The sequence below is a fragment of the Myxocyprinus asiaticus genome, chromosome 43 (assembly GCF_019703515.2).
Source record: "Myxocyprinus asiaticus isolate MX2 ecotype Aquarium Trade chromosome 43, UBuf_Myxa_2, whole genome shotgun sequence".
Lineage (NCBI taxonomy): Eukaryota > Metazoa > Chordata > Actinopteri > Cypriniformes > Catostomidae > Myxocyprinus > Myxocyprinus asiaticus.
This window is the reverse complement of record NC_059386.1, coordinates 24,003,613-24,018,385: the sequence shown is the minus strand read 5'-3', so window position 1 is coordinate 24,018,385 and position 14,773 is coordinate 24,003,613. Positions and strand designations below refer to the sequence as shown.

The 14,773-nt window shown below is 37.0% G+C and overlaps 1 protein-coding gene across 2 annotated transcripts in view; it reads left to right on the top strand.

Annotated features, from left to right (window-relative positions):
- LOC127433309 (opioid-binding protein/cell adhesion molecule-like) overlaps positions 1-14,773 on the top strand; it is a 238,759-nt gene that overhangs the window by 134,821 nt on the left and 89,165 nt on the right. For both annotated transcript variants that reach the window (XM_051685093.1, XM_051685092.1), the window contains one exon: positions 14,089-14,321. In XM_051685093.1, coding sequence (XP_051541053.1) covers positions 14,089-14,321 — 233 coding nt within the window. The remainder of the gene's footprint in view (positions 1-14,088; positions 14,322-14,773) is intronic.

The window sequence follows — 14,773 nt, the reverse complement described above, 5'->3', positions numbered from 1 at the left end:
CAAGCGGTGGGTCGCCCTCCGCGTCACAACCATGAATCATTCAGCAAACGTGTCTCGCCTCCTCACAGCATTCAAGATCGCTGCACAGCTGCGATAACTATGAAGCAAGCGCTTCTACAAACTTCTATACATCTCTATACCATAACATGACTTTCTCTGCTCCAGCCGTGGACAAACATTTCACGCAGGTGAAATCAATCCATCATTTTAATTTTACAGGCAAGTCTTCTCTACTTTTGTCCAAATCATTGGATTACAAAATCTTAACAAATCTGACCATAGAACATAATTGCTGCAGGATTTTAAAGTATTTCAACAATCTGTCATAACCTTGCACTCCACTCAAGCTTCAAGTAACAGGTTGACATCGGCGCCAGATGATTTGGCTTCACATTTTGCTTCATCCTCACAATATTTTAGTTTTTCTGTAGAATTTATTACAGGTTATCAATATAATAAGTCATATTTATTCATCACACTACTGCAAACGGCGCCCATATAGTATCAATTAACAGGGTTGGGGAAAAACGGAATACATGTAATGGGATTACGTATTTAAAACACAAAATATAAGGAACTGTATTCCACTACAATTACAATTTAAATCATTGGTAATTAGAATACAGTTACATTAAAAAAGTATTTTGACACTGAAGAGATTACTTTGCATTTTATTGTCATTTGTTTCATTTAATATTTAGTCCTTTCAGATGGAAAACATTTATACATATAAATGATGCGATCCAAAGTGCATTTGAACAGCGGTGAAACACTTTCTTATGATATGTTACATTCATACGAGCAGACAGAGAAGTAAGTTTGAAGTAAGTTTGGAGCAGAAGAAATAGAAATAAACTTTGTGAAAATTGTCAGCTTTACGCTAAGCTAAAATGCTATTTCTAGCCATTTTACATGCACATGTTATCAGGCACGATCGTATTTTTTTATCAAGAAAATTCACGTTGGATCATAATTTTATTTTTTCTAGTAAGACCTTTGATATTAGGGCAAAAATTCTTATTCTTGATAATAATTTTTGTATTGTTTTCCTGTAAAAATATCAAAAAATCCTTAAAACAAGATCAATTAAATTTTTCTTGTTTTAGAAACAACACTGCATAAGATATTTAGGTTTTTCAGAGAATGTATTTTTAACATGTGTATTTTGTCTTACTGTACTGGCAGAGTTTTTATAATCAAAACAAGTGAAAAAAATCTACCAGTGCTGAGGAAGTAATCCAAAGTATTTAGAATATGTTGCTGACCTTGAGTAATCTAACGGAATATATTACAAATGACATTTTACAGCATGTATTCTGTAGTGGAATACATTTCAAAAGTAACCCTCCCAACCCTGTCTATTTAATCCAATTCTTAGGCACAAACTCCAAATGACATAGCAAGGGCTCTCCCATTCGAATACAGCGAGAGTCACCATGTCCAGGCCGTGGGCTCTTCCATTTGAACCGCAGTGAGGCCTCTTCCATTCGAACGTGGGAAGACCCCCATTCGAATACAGGTTGGGCTTACCCATTTGAATCACCATGCAAACTTTATGTCAGTAGGATACAGGATACGAAGCAGAGTAAATCATTTATGCGAATCAGATCAACAAAAGAGGACATTCAATTTTCATCTTCAATCTGCCAACTCCCATCCAGCCCTTCCAATCTCTAGCACACTATCTCCATTACAGAGGGTCCCAAACCAAATCCCTTCTCTATCCTCTCTTCGTCAACTACAAAGATTCAAGCACTTTCCCAGTTCTGGTTTACTGGGCTGTTGGTTATCCAACGCATATCACAGCTACATCCGTACCAACCATCTCCACATCAAAAAGGCACAAAAAGCCTTTATCAGCTAATCACGAAAATGTTTATAGTCAGGGTCAGGAGGCGCTTCCTACATCCTTGTCCATTCAATAGGATGGCCCTACCGTTTGGATGACGCAAGGGCCCCCCCGGCCAGTCCGGGAGCTCTCCCGTCTCAAATCGCCATGAGGACCCGCCTGCTTAAGCACATCAAGGGCTCTCCCGTTCGAATCACAGTGAGGGTTCTCCCGTTCTAATGCAGTGTGAGCTAACTCACGTTTATTTGTATCTTGGGCTTTCCCGTTCGAAGCGCCGTAAGGACTCCACCATTCGAATGCAGTGAGGGCACCGTTCGATTGCAGGATGGGCTTGCTTGCTTGAGAGGCAGTTGAGCCCCTCTCCTGCGGGGTTCACCCGTTCGCTGCACGGGCCCATCCCGTCGAACCAATTGCATATGGAGGGGGGGTGGCCCCCCATGTTTGGGGCATAGCAGATTAACTTGTAAACTGCTGAAATGGAGTTTCATAAACAAAGTTCGGGAGGAACAAGTTCATTTAATCCGACCTATCACACTGCCAGAGTAAGCATATAAAAACAGCTGCTTACCTCTACATGGCATCAATTCTTTCTGGCATCCTGCTACCTCCCTATCTCCACCTATCTATTCATCAATAACTAATCTAAATCCAGGGGGGTATTCAAGCTCGGGTCAAATCTCAAGCCTCGTACCCTTTGCCCAGGACAGCATGCCAAACACGTTTACACTATACCCAATGCAGGATTGTATTATCTTGCGAACTAGACACTACTGGAACTTTAAATGGGACTGGGTTCTATGGTCAAATAAAACAAAAATAGAGCTTTTTGGCAGCAAACACCAGAGTTGGGTGTGGAGCTCTCAGAGAGGTAGCCATGGTTAAATATGGTGGTGGATCTTTAACATTGTGGGGCTGTTTTTATGCCAGAGGTCCTGGACATCTTGTTCGGAGACATGACATCATGGACTCTATCAAATACCAATAGATAAAAAAAATCTAAACCTGACTGCCTCATCCAGAAAGCTAAAAATGGGCCCTGGTTAGATCTTCCAGCAAGACAATGATCCAAAACACACATCAAAATCAACACAAAAATGGTTCACTGACCACAAGATTAACATTCTGCCATGGCCATCCCTGTCTTCTGACCTGAACCCCATAGAAAACCTGTGGGGTGAACTGAAGAGGAGAGTCCACCATGTGGACCTCGGAATTTGAAGGATCTGGAGGGATTTGGTATGGAGGAATGGTCTCAGATCCCTTGCCATGTGTTCTCCAACCTCATTATGCATTACAGGAGAAGACTCAGGGCTGTTATCTTGGCAAAGGGAGGTTGCACAATTTATTGAATAAAAGGGTGCCAATAATTGTGCCACACATATATTTGACAAAAATATTTGTTTTTTGATAAAACTTGTGTTGTGTTTGCAGTTGTTTGATATCCATTAGGATATATTTTTTATGAATATGTTAAATGAAAGATCAAAATGATAAACAATAAAGAATTTTTTTTTTTCACAGCCTTCTTTGCTCATATTTACCATGGGTGCAAATACTTTTGGCCACCACTGTAAGCGACCTGGTCTAAGAGAATCACATTACTATACCTAAAATTGTTGCAAAACAATTTTTACGTTAATTGTTGTAAATATATCATGGCATTTTCTTGGTGTAAAGAACACTAGAGGCGCTACAACAATGTATTTTATTCACTTTCATACAAATTGCGAGTAAAACAATAGATTTTCAGGGTAATATTTTACAATAAGTTTCCATTTGTTAACATTAGTTAACAACATTAGTGGCATATATATACATATATATATATATATATATATATATATATATACAGTATATATATATATATATATATTTTTTTTTTACTAGCATTAACAAAGATGAATAAATGGCATAAATATATATAGTTTATTGTTAGTTCATTATACCTTATGCATTAACTATAAAAAAACAGTTGTAAAGTGTTATTTTTTATTTATTTATTTTTTCAGTTAATAATTACTTACTTTTCACCCTGTTCCACATACAAGCAGGGTTGGGTAGTATTTCAGATACATATATTTGAAATACGTATTGGTACTTTGTATTTTAAAGTCTTTGAAAAAATCAGATGTAATTTGTATCTCTAGAGGTGAGGGCATGGTCAAGCGCCCCTCTGGGGAGAGAGAGAGCGGTAAAGACATTCACCTGAGATGAATTATGACTAATTACCACCTCTATGTTTCTCAGTGAGAGTTGGGGAAATAAAAAGACGGCCAGTTCACAGAGAGAGGAGAGAGATAGACAGACCAGAGTCTTCGTGTCTGACCCCTGAGAGAGTGCCTTGTGTTGTATGAAGCTAAAAAGCGGACTCTTTATTTGAGTGATGCTGAAAAGCCGTCTTATGTTTTGAGTGAAGCTGTACAATGATTGCTGGTTATTTGTGAAAAAAAATTGACTCACTTGAACTGTGGAAACCTTTGTTACAGTATCTAAATACATTTAAGTTTGGTATTTGTGTACTTTCAAAATACATAAAATAATTTGTGCCAGTCAACCTCTTTATTGGGCCGCTGATTTCCTGTATCAACTAGTTCAGTCATGCCCCCCCCAACCCCAACTTTCATGCACGCGAGCTGCAGATATCAGAGAGAACGGCTCCATCTAGCTTTGGGTGAGCAAATTTTCTGCGCTCCTGCAAGGAAATATGTAGTAAGATAAGGTGAGGATGTGATGGTCGATTCTACTTGTCGCAAAAAACATAATTGCTGGCAACTGTTATTTAATTTCCATTAAAATATTATGGTAGCTATGATACATCTCACTAGGGATGAGCACGAGTACTCGGGTACTCGGATGTGGCAGCACTGATCAATCATGAAAGCGATGATCGATGTCGATCATGCATGATGTGACTTTTCACTTAATTCGAAATTCAGTGACAATTACCTGACAACTTAACACAAACGTGTCAAAGAGGGAGCTTATTTTTAATTTTAAGATTGATTACGTTGTGTTTTTGAGGAGTACACTGATTGTCAGAAACATCTTATAGCAACCAAACTGATGTACGGCACTGCAATGCTATCATTACGATAATCAAAAGAGAGTGTAATTAACCGTGTTTTGAACACCTGTCTCTGCCAAACGTTTGATAAACATGTTTTATTATCCTTTAATGTAAGAACCTGATATTTAATATAAGTGAATGTTTGTCACTGACTGTAAACATCCCTGCCCTGGGTGCCGAAATGTTTGTGTGACGTAACACACACCTGCATCTCGACGAAAGGGGAGTTGAAGATTTCCGCACGAGTTTCTAAGTTAGAAGTCTGACATAATGTGTCATTCTTTCCCCAGTTTAAGGGTGGAGATTCCGACTCTCCGAGTTGAATGGAACATTTCATGAATCATCACAGCAACAACAATATGGAGCATCATGGCCAATGCAATGCGTGTCAACATGACAAAATCAAAAGTAGTCAGCAGCCAGCTATCGAGCTTGTAACTATTGTTAACAAGTTCACTAGTTATTGTTTAGCTAGCTAAAAAGCTAAAATGGAAATTAATTCAGATTGGCCTTCAGTTAACATGACATAATAAAAGAGCACTGGCAAGGCGAAAATAGCATTAGCACTATCACAGAACATTAGCGATAGCTAGTCAGTCTAGCTAGCTAATCAGTTGTTGTTAAGGTGCCATCTCACTAGCCAATTTTTCCAATGATTTTCAGGTGTAAGCTTCATTAATATAATCACTGGTCAGGTAGAGGGAGACAGAGCACGCATTAGCGTCTCTCAGTGGGAGGTGTTAATCACTTGACTGTCGAGACTCCCTGCTGAGTTAATGGCTTCAAAGACTGAAAAAAACACATCCGTTTTGTTTGAAAAAATCATTCTGTCACTGAGGCGGGGTCTTGTGTTCTGGTCAAGTGACCAGTGAGCTTCTTCTTTTACTGAAGAATGGACAAAACATCAAGCTGATGTGAATGTTTTCATCAAACTCAGATTCTGTCACCAAGCTTTTTTCATGCACTAAAATGAGCCAAAACAGTCTGTTTTTATTGGATGCATTTCTTTACTCACTGAAAGCTGCGTGTTGACATGCGTTCTACAACAAGCCTCGACTGGATAAATAAACAATCACACACTTTCACAAGGAAAAGTACTTCATCTTCACGATCACTTCTTTTGTGTTGTGGCAGAAAAGACAGAGAGAGAGAGAGAGAGAGAGAGAGAGAGAGAGAGAGAGAGAGAGCTCTGTAAATGTGAGAGCAGGTACTTCTAAATGCAGAAATAAAATAAAAAGCAACTAATGACGGGAAAAAATAACTACAACTTAAATTTCCCAGTTTTGGTCCGATTAAAATGTAACTTTGTGAAAGCCGACTGAAACTGCATTTGGATGAGAAGCTTATTGCTCTTTGGAGTCAACAAGTATGTTTGTATGACATATCTAATGTCATATCATGACAGACTATTAAAAAACATTTCTGACCAGATCTTTCCACAACGTGACTATAAATGTGTCAAACCTTTTACATTTAATAGTTAGGTATTGTATTATTTTATATAAGGTAAACATAAGCTTATATAATACCTAATAATGGTACTTCATTGAATGGAACATTTTACATGTATTTTGTGTATTTTCAAGATACAAAATACTGTATTTTATTTTGATATATTTTTTTTTTTTTCACACAGTATTTAGTATTTTATTTTGATACATTTAAACTGAGGTATTTTGTAATTTTATTTTAAATACATTTTCATGTATTTGTGCCCATCACTGCACACAAGTCTATCTTATGATATCAAAACACTTTTACTACAGAGAATGACTTGTAAGACGATGCATTTTAATGTTTGCATTACACACCAACTAAATTTATGAGCTTGTTTACGCATAATAAAGTTGATTGTTGATGATAGAGCATTGCACTTACAACAAGAAGAACCATGGGTATGATTCCGAAGAGAATTCGAGTCGACACCTGAGTCGAAAGTGTCATAGAAGCATATTTGCTTTTTAATTTTTGACACTTTCGGATAGGTTTACATTTAAGGTTTAGGGTAGGGAGGAAGTTTTTGTTGATTTAAAACTTGTTAGAGTGTTAGTCTTAAAAACCTCATCTGTTTGGGAGAACATTTACCTCGCTTTAAGGCTCCACTGAAGAAATAATTAACTTGAGTACAAGTAGAAGTACTGAGAAATAATATAACTCAAGTAAGAGTAAATAAATAGTTTGCTGAATATACTTTTATGAAAATTATATCACATAGTCTATGGCAGGGGTTCTATAACTTCCTCGGCTCAGGACCCAAATTAGAAATTTGAAAACCAACACTTACAAAACTGTGCAATACGCTGTTTTTGCTGTATCTGTTAATTTATTCACTTTTTTATGACCAAAACAACAGTGATATAAACAGACTACTACAGAACTCATTATTATTCTTTCAAAGAATAATAATAATAATAAAAAAACATTTGAACTGAAATTAAACATTTGAACATGCACACAAATATGCACATTTTCAAATAGTAGTAATCAATTACAGTTCATCGTTTTATATATATATATATATATATTGAAACCACTTTTAACATGCACCATGGCAACCATTGCCAAAAAATTGCAATAATTGTGGCAGAAAATATGGTTGTCATGGTAAATGGTTCATATATTTGTGAATAATAGTTTTAACAGAACAGACAAGTTCAATAAATTAGTGTCAAGCTGACATTTATTCATCATTCTGATCTCTTTTTATCTAATTAGGATCATTGGACAATAAAAAATTAACTGCATGACACATAGCGATTGTTTGTTAGCAATTCACTTATCCCACTGTGATAGACAGAACTCAAGAAGCATGCTTATCTTCACCGCTACATTAATTCTAATCTATTTTCTTGACTTGCTTGAAAAACTGATTTTCGTCTTGTTCTTACAGAATTTTTGCAGCTTTCTCTCGATTTGCATGTGCTGCTTGAGGAGCTGTCGTCTTATTTTATTGTTAAGAGTGCCTCATTACTTTGAACTACTTGATATAAAACCGAGACAAACAAATGAATCAATGAATTTGTCATCTTTCTGTTTGGCTAGTGTACACTGTAACTGCGGTGCCATGAAAATATCAAGCTTTGTGGCCTGTTGACCACATCGCCTCAGCACCTGACAGTGCCTCCGCCTCGCCTGATATCGCGGAGAGAGAGCGTGCCTTTCAAATGATATTGTGAAAAAGAGCCAAAAGACAGTCCTGGCCAGCACTACAGCGTGAAAGAGTCCACTGAACAGAGCACATTTCCTCTTAGCAATTTCAGTTATTCTTACTAAGGAAGTAACTATACATATATTAAAATATGTCACGACCCAACACATATGGCTATGTGACCCAATTTTTTAAGAAACTCTGGTCTATATTATATACACTACAATTCAAAGATTTAGAACACAAAGGCATTTTTGCTTTTGAAAGAAATTGTGCTTCTGTTCACCAAAGGATATATTAAATTGATCAAGAATATTGCCAAAAACATTAGTAATGTTGCAAATTATTATTACTGTTTGAAAAAAGTATTATATTTTTGTTCATTTTAAAATTTATTTTTTACCCTTGATGTCCAAGCCCAATTTTCAGCAGCTATCACTCCAGTTTACAAAAAATATGCAGTGTCACCAAAACCTTGGGAAATCATTCACAGTATAAACGTGATACATTTCAGTAAGGGTGATGTTCTGTAGTTTGAAAAGCCTCGTTTTTGATGTTGGTGCATGGCAGTGTTGACTCCGCTTTTTTCTTTTCTTTTTTGTTGGTGCTGTTTAGAATGTCAAGGCTGTCTATCCATTTCAGATAATTAACTTTCTCCAAAGCGCTTCAAAGTACAGCATTCTCTGTAGAACTCAAAAGGATCGCATAAGTTTTGTGGTCTGCGTTGCGTTGCAATGAAGCCTGGATAAATTGCGCAGAGATGATTCACACTGTCCCACCTCTGGAGCATGCTGTTGTGCCCTGCAGGTTTCCGTCATGCTGCAAGATGCACGTTTCAGTTTGGAAGCATACAATGCCTGGCCAAAAAAAAAAAAAAAAAAAAATCGCTGTTTGGATTTAAATAAGCAGATACTTAAGAGCCTATGATTGGATCATTATTGCAGTGATTAATATATTTCAGCTGGCAACAATTCTTTTAACTCTAACTGATGCAATGTGTAGCTTCTTATTCCTTAAACAACCATGTCGGAAGATGTATCCTGTGGTCTTGGAAAAGATGTTACTGTGTTTCAGAAGCGGAAAATTATTGGCCTGCATCAAGCAAAGAAAACAACTAAGGAGATTGCTGAAATCAGTGGAATTGGGTTAAGAACTGTCCAACGCATTATTAGAAGAAATGTGCTCAGAAAAAAATCTTGAATGATCGCGATCAGAGAACACTAAAATGCTTGATGAAGTCACATCGTAAAAAATCGACAGTAGAACTCACAACTATGTTTAATAGTGAAAGTAAGAGCATTTCCAAATGCACAATGCGACGAGAACTTACAGAATTGGGACTAAACAGCTGTACGGCCACAAGAAAGACACTTGTTAGTTAGGTTAATCAGAAAAAAAAACTACTTCAGTTTGCTAGTGAGCATAAAGATTGGACTGTGGAGCAATGGAAAAGGTCATGTGGTCTGATGAAGGTCATGTGGTCCAGATTTACCCTATTCCAAAGCGATGGGCACGTCAGGGTAAGAAGGGAAGTGCATGAAGCGATGCACCCGTCATGCATAATACCCACTGTACAAGCCTCTGGAGGCAGTGTTATGATCTGGGGTTGCTTCAGTTGGTCAGGTCTAGGATCAGCAATGTTATGCGGCAATAAAATGAAGTCAGCTGACTACCTGAATGTACTGAATGACCAGGTTATCCCATCAATGGATTTTTTCTTCCCTGATGGCACGGGCATATTCCAGGATGGCAATGCCAAGATTTTTTGGGCTCAAATTGTGAAAGAGTGGTTCAGGAATCATTTTCACACATGAATTGGCCACCACAGAGTCCTGACATTAACCCCATTGAAAGTCTTTGGGATGTGCTGGAGAAGACTTTACGGAGTGGTTCGACTCTCCTGTCATCAATACAAGATCTCGGCCAAAAATGAATGCAACTCTGGACGGAAATAAATGTTGTGACGTTGCATAAGGTTGTTGAAACAATGACACAACGAATGCGTGCTGTAATCAAAGCTAAAGGCGGTCCAACGAAATATTAGAGTATGGAATATATTTTTTTTGGCCATGTAGTGTGTTTATTCTTATACCTTGCCAAATATTCAGGGATGTTATGTAATTTTATTCTACTTTATAATTGCAGTGAAAATAAAATGAAGTGAAGTAGATTACTTTAGTTTTAATCAACTCAAGTAAAAGTACTATAATTTATTTATACTCAAAAAAGTGGAACAATTAAAACAAATTACTCAAGTACTGTAAAGGGAGTAGCTGTAATTCATTAATTTCCACCCCTGGGAACCATGTGCTACAGTCAAGTACTTTTCATGTGAGCAGGCTATAAATTAGTGAGTTCATAGCTTCTATATAGTTTTGCTCTTCGATTTTTCATATGTAGCACATGTCTTGTATGCAGCTTTACCTTAAAATGGTTACCTTAAAATGGACTACATTTCTATTTTTTTATAAAAACAGTAGCTTTTTTCTCTTTGAGTAAGGGTGTTGTGGAAAATTGTATTTATAATGTATTTTAGAACATGCTTGAGTTGAGAAGATATTTCTTTATATAAACGATCTTGCACCAAGGTGGCTGACAGTCCATTAGGCTGAAGTGCAAGGGGCTGTTGCGACAGAGTCATTAGTTCACTGAATGAGGTCTGATCTCACCCTGTCAATGCTGGATAATGGAGGTTCTGCCTTCCAAGAAACACCTCTTACTTTTTAGCACAGTGTGGAAAGATCTATATGCCTTTTCCTTGTTTTATACTCAAGTGACGGTCATTTCAAACACATTGTGGAAAGACATATAGCATATTGCATTTGTTATAGAGACACTGGGTGATATGCATATGTAAATGGCTATACTGGCTGTTTCATATGGATGATTTTAAACGAATGCATGCTGTTTAATGTACACATATACTATGTGAGGAGATTGCAGAATATGGTTTGAACTGCTTCTGCATAAACATAAAGATTTTGATATTTTAAAGGTAAAGTGTGTAATTTCTTCACACAGATAGTCCCTCCCCACACTCACGCCATTGACTTAGCCAATGTAGCTATGTCCGATTGGATGGGATACTCAAACAAACAGATCAATATTTGATAGAGTGCAAGTGTGTACACTTTTCAGGGGAGTCAAGCTACAGTATGTACAAGTAACTTACTTTTAGTTGTCCCTGCATAATAAGCCAGGGAAGGAGAAGATATTTTAACATGTAAAATTACACACTTCACCTTAAAGGATTTAAAACAAGTCTTGGACCTGTTTAGTGTTGGAATATAAAACACTAACATATTCGTTTTAGAAACTTAAGGATATTTAGAATGATTTCTCATTGTAGGTTAGGGCTTTAGGACTTACTTTGCAGTTCACACAGTCACTATAATAATTCTTTATCTTGCATATTGGTAATCTTATCTTCCACAGGCAGACAGAGAAATTCAGAGCACACAATCTGTCCTGCAGCATCCCTGCAGCAGATGGAGTGTTAAGTGTCTTGCTCAAAATGGTCAGAAAAGGTGCCCTGGGTGGGATTGGAATGATGACCTTCCTATTCAAAGTTCAAAGTGTTCACCAATAAACCACTTAAATTTATATTTTATACTTCAACAGAATAACAATCAAGCTAATGTCATTATAATGCTGATTATGATTTTAAACTCAATGTGTTCCTCTCAGGTAAAATAAGGGTAAAATTCCAAATACTTATCAGTTAGGCTCATATTTGAACATGACGAACAGCCTGGTTTGGAATATGAAGGGTGCTGCATGCAGAATTAATGTACATAATCAAATTTGCAGGATGTTATCTGTGGTTATGAGAATTTCCTTTATTATAGGCATTTTAAGTCAAAGAAAATGAGTCCCACTGCGCCAAGATTTAAAATAAGTTATTGAACACTGTTTTTTCCCCAACATGTTCAAGGTGTTAAGACTACAGTGTAAGGCTATTTTTAGACTGAAATGTCTGAACTGAACTTTAAAAATAAATCCATTCTATTGTTCAAATGTGCATAGTGATTCCCAAATAAAAATTGCAGAGCATGCATGATTATAGATTGCGCTTAATCTTCTGGTTTTCTATGGTTCAAATCATCTGCAAGCTCTCCTGCGCTCAGCACTCTGCATAGATTAACAGACTCAGAAAGAGCTTTTCCTTTTGAAGAATATCCTGAGAAAGCATTCGCTTCATGGTTGCTATTGTTGCCCAGATTTGCCAAATCTTGAGAAGTGCCCTCTTGTTGACTAATTTTCAGAGCCGGGACATTCTCCAGTAAAGGGTCTGATAATCTATTTACTGATTTTGACCTTGAGCATAAAGCCCTATTTAAGAATAATATGAATTACTGCAGTGTTTTTGACATTTTGATGTGAATGGTTTGGAAATGGCATTTTGAAAATGCTCAATGCACCTGGTAAGTGTCATTGTTAAAACCACATCAACACAGTACATTCTTTGCTATTGTAGGACTAAATAACTATTAACAAATAAACAGTAGTTGCAGTGAAAAGAGTATTTTACTTTTTGATGTGGTACACTGCTTTGTGTTCGAGAGTTTTTTAACATAGTTCTTTCCGCTTAGTCCTAACCTTTAGAGCTGTCATTCAAAAGTTGAAAAAAGATAAGTATGTTGAGCCCCTCTAGGTCTTTTTCTGCAGTTTTAAGAAATGTCCTTTCCTGGGGAAGAGACAACTGTAGTGTCATATCTAGATTCTTCTAAAATGAAAGCTAGTTATCACCCAGAATTGCCCTAATTTTTCTCACTGCAATTCGACCTGGATAAGATGAAAAGCTATTGTCATTTTCAAACTTATTCTCAAGATCTGTAATAGAAAAAGGAAAGGAAAAAGGGGGACAGATCTGTTCATATACCTGTTGCCTTGTCACAGTTTTTGTATTCCGAAGAAGCTGAAGTGATATTATGGGCATTTTTATATTTCTCCAGCAAAGTCTGTTGAATTGAAGGTTAGGCTTGGGGTTAGCACTCAGTATTGTGTCTGGAATATAAATCATTGTTTTTAGGCTTTTTCTTCAGGAAGATGTTAGCTTGGCTACTGTAAAACTTACTTTTTGAGAATGAGTACTAGGTGATAATGAGAGATACTCTCCAAATATGGCATCCTTAGTCATAGGATAACACTCTTTCATTATTGTTGTTGTAATCGAGACCAGCACATCCAAGTCCAAGTCAAGACCGAGACCAGAAGTGGGTTGAGTCTGAGTCAAGACTAAGACCAAAGAGGGCTGAGTCCGAGTTGAGACCGAGACCGAGAAAAAAGGTCTAAGACAAGAGTTTTTTATAAATGTATTAAATGTGTAGTTTAAAGAACTATTGACTCTAGGTGCATATTTCAAATAAACCTAATTTATTATTTTCTTCAGCTTATGTCGGTTAAACAATATTACGTTATTAAATTATTCAACTAATGTCTAAAGTGTTTCTAAAAGACTAGAGGCCTTTTAAACCAACAAAGTGCAATGAACCCAGATAGCACACGTATGTCTCTGAGATCTCTGTTTTAGATATTTTCATCTGGAAAGCATCTAACATCTGCTAAACATCTTAAAAAGATCAGATTTACAATCATTCTAAATCATAATCATCTCAAAGACATTTGCTGAATGTCTTATTGACATCCGAGACATACTGTACGTCTTATAAACGTATAGCAGACTGCAGGTTAAGTCCAAGTCCGCACTTGTTCGAGTCAAGACCAAGTCAAATTGCTCACGAGTCCATGACAAGACCAAGACCATGAAAACATGGTGTTGGACTCGGACCGAGTCCGGTCTCGAGTACTACAACACTGTCCATGTGTCTAAAGAATGCATGATTCATTTTAAACTGAGTTGTCTTCATTAAATTGCAGGGCATTTTCAGAGACACTCTCAAATAAAACGAAGGCATCATGCTTATAACCATATACGTACATCTTTGTGGTTCATATATTTCTGTATAACATACACTATGACAATTAATCATTTTTCTCTTGTGTCTTTCTCTTGTTCAACAGGTGCAATGTGGACAACAAAGTATCTCGGGTGGCATGGCTCAACCGGACAACTATACTCTTCGCAGGCAATGAAAAGTGGACTCTGGACCCCCGGGTGGTCCTACTAAACACAGCAATCACTGAATACAGTATAAAGATTCTAAATGTGAACCTATATGATGAGGGGCCGTATGTATGTTCCATTCTCACGAACAAGAAACCGGAGTCAACGAAAGTGCATCTCATCGTACAAGGTAAACCACTTTTCCAAGTCGTTTCCTTCTTAAATGGGTTTGAGGATTTTTACTTGATGTCTCTAAATGTGAAATGTTTGCATCATTTAATGTTCGGATGAGGAAACCGTGGTTGGTATAACTAGCTTGGCATTGTTTTGGGTTGTGTTGACATTTTGGTCGGATAAATAAAGGTTGACAAACAACTTTGATTCTCCGTTTCTAGGCTGATGTAATTAAATGAAACTCTGCTGATGGGACTCCTAGTGATGAAATTGGGATTTAATCTGGCTGTAATTTCAAATCGTTGATGAGCATTGATTTAAGAGTCAAGACACACAGCCAGAGGAGAGAGAGAGAGAAAAAAAACTAGGCAAAAGCTTTGATCTCTTCGCAGAGCACGAGCTCACTAAATCAGGTGTCGATACTCAGACCTTTGTCATGATTTAAAGTGCAGTCAATCGCCTTCAAAT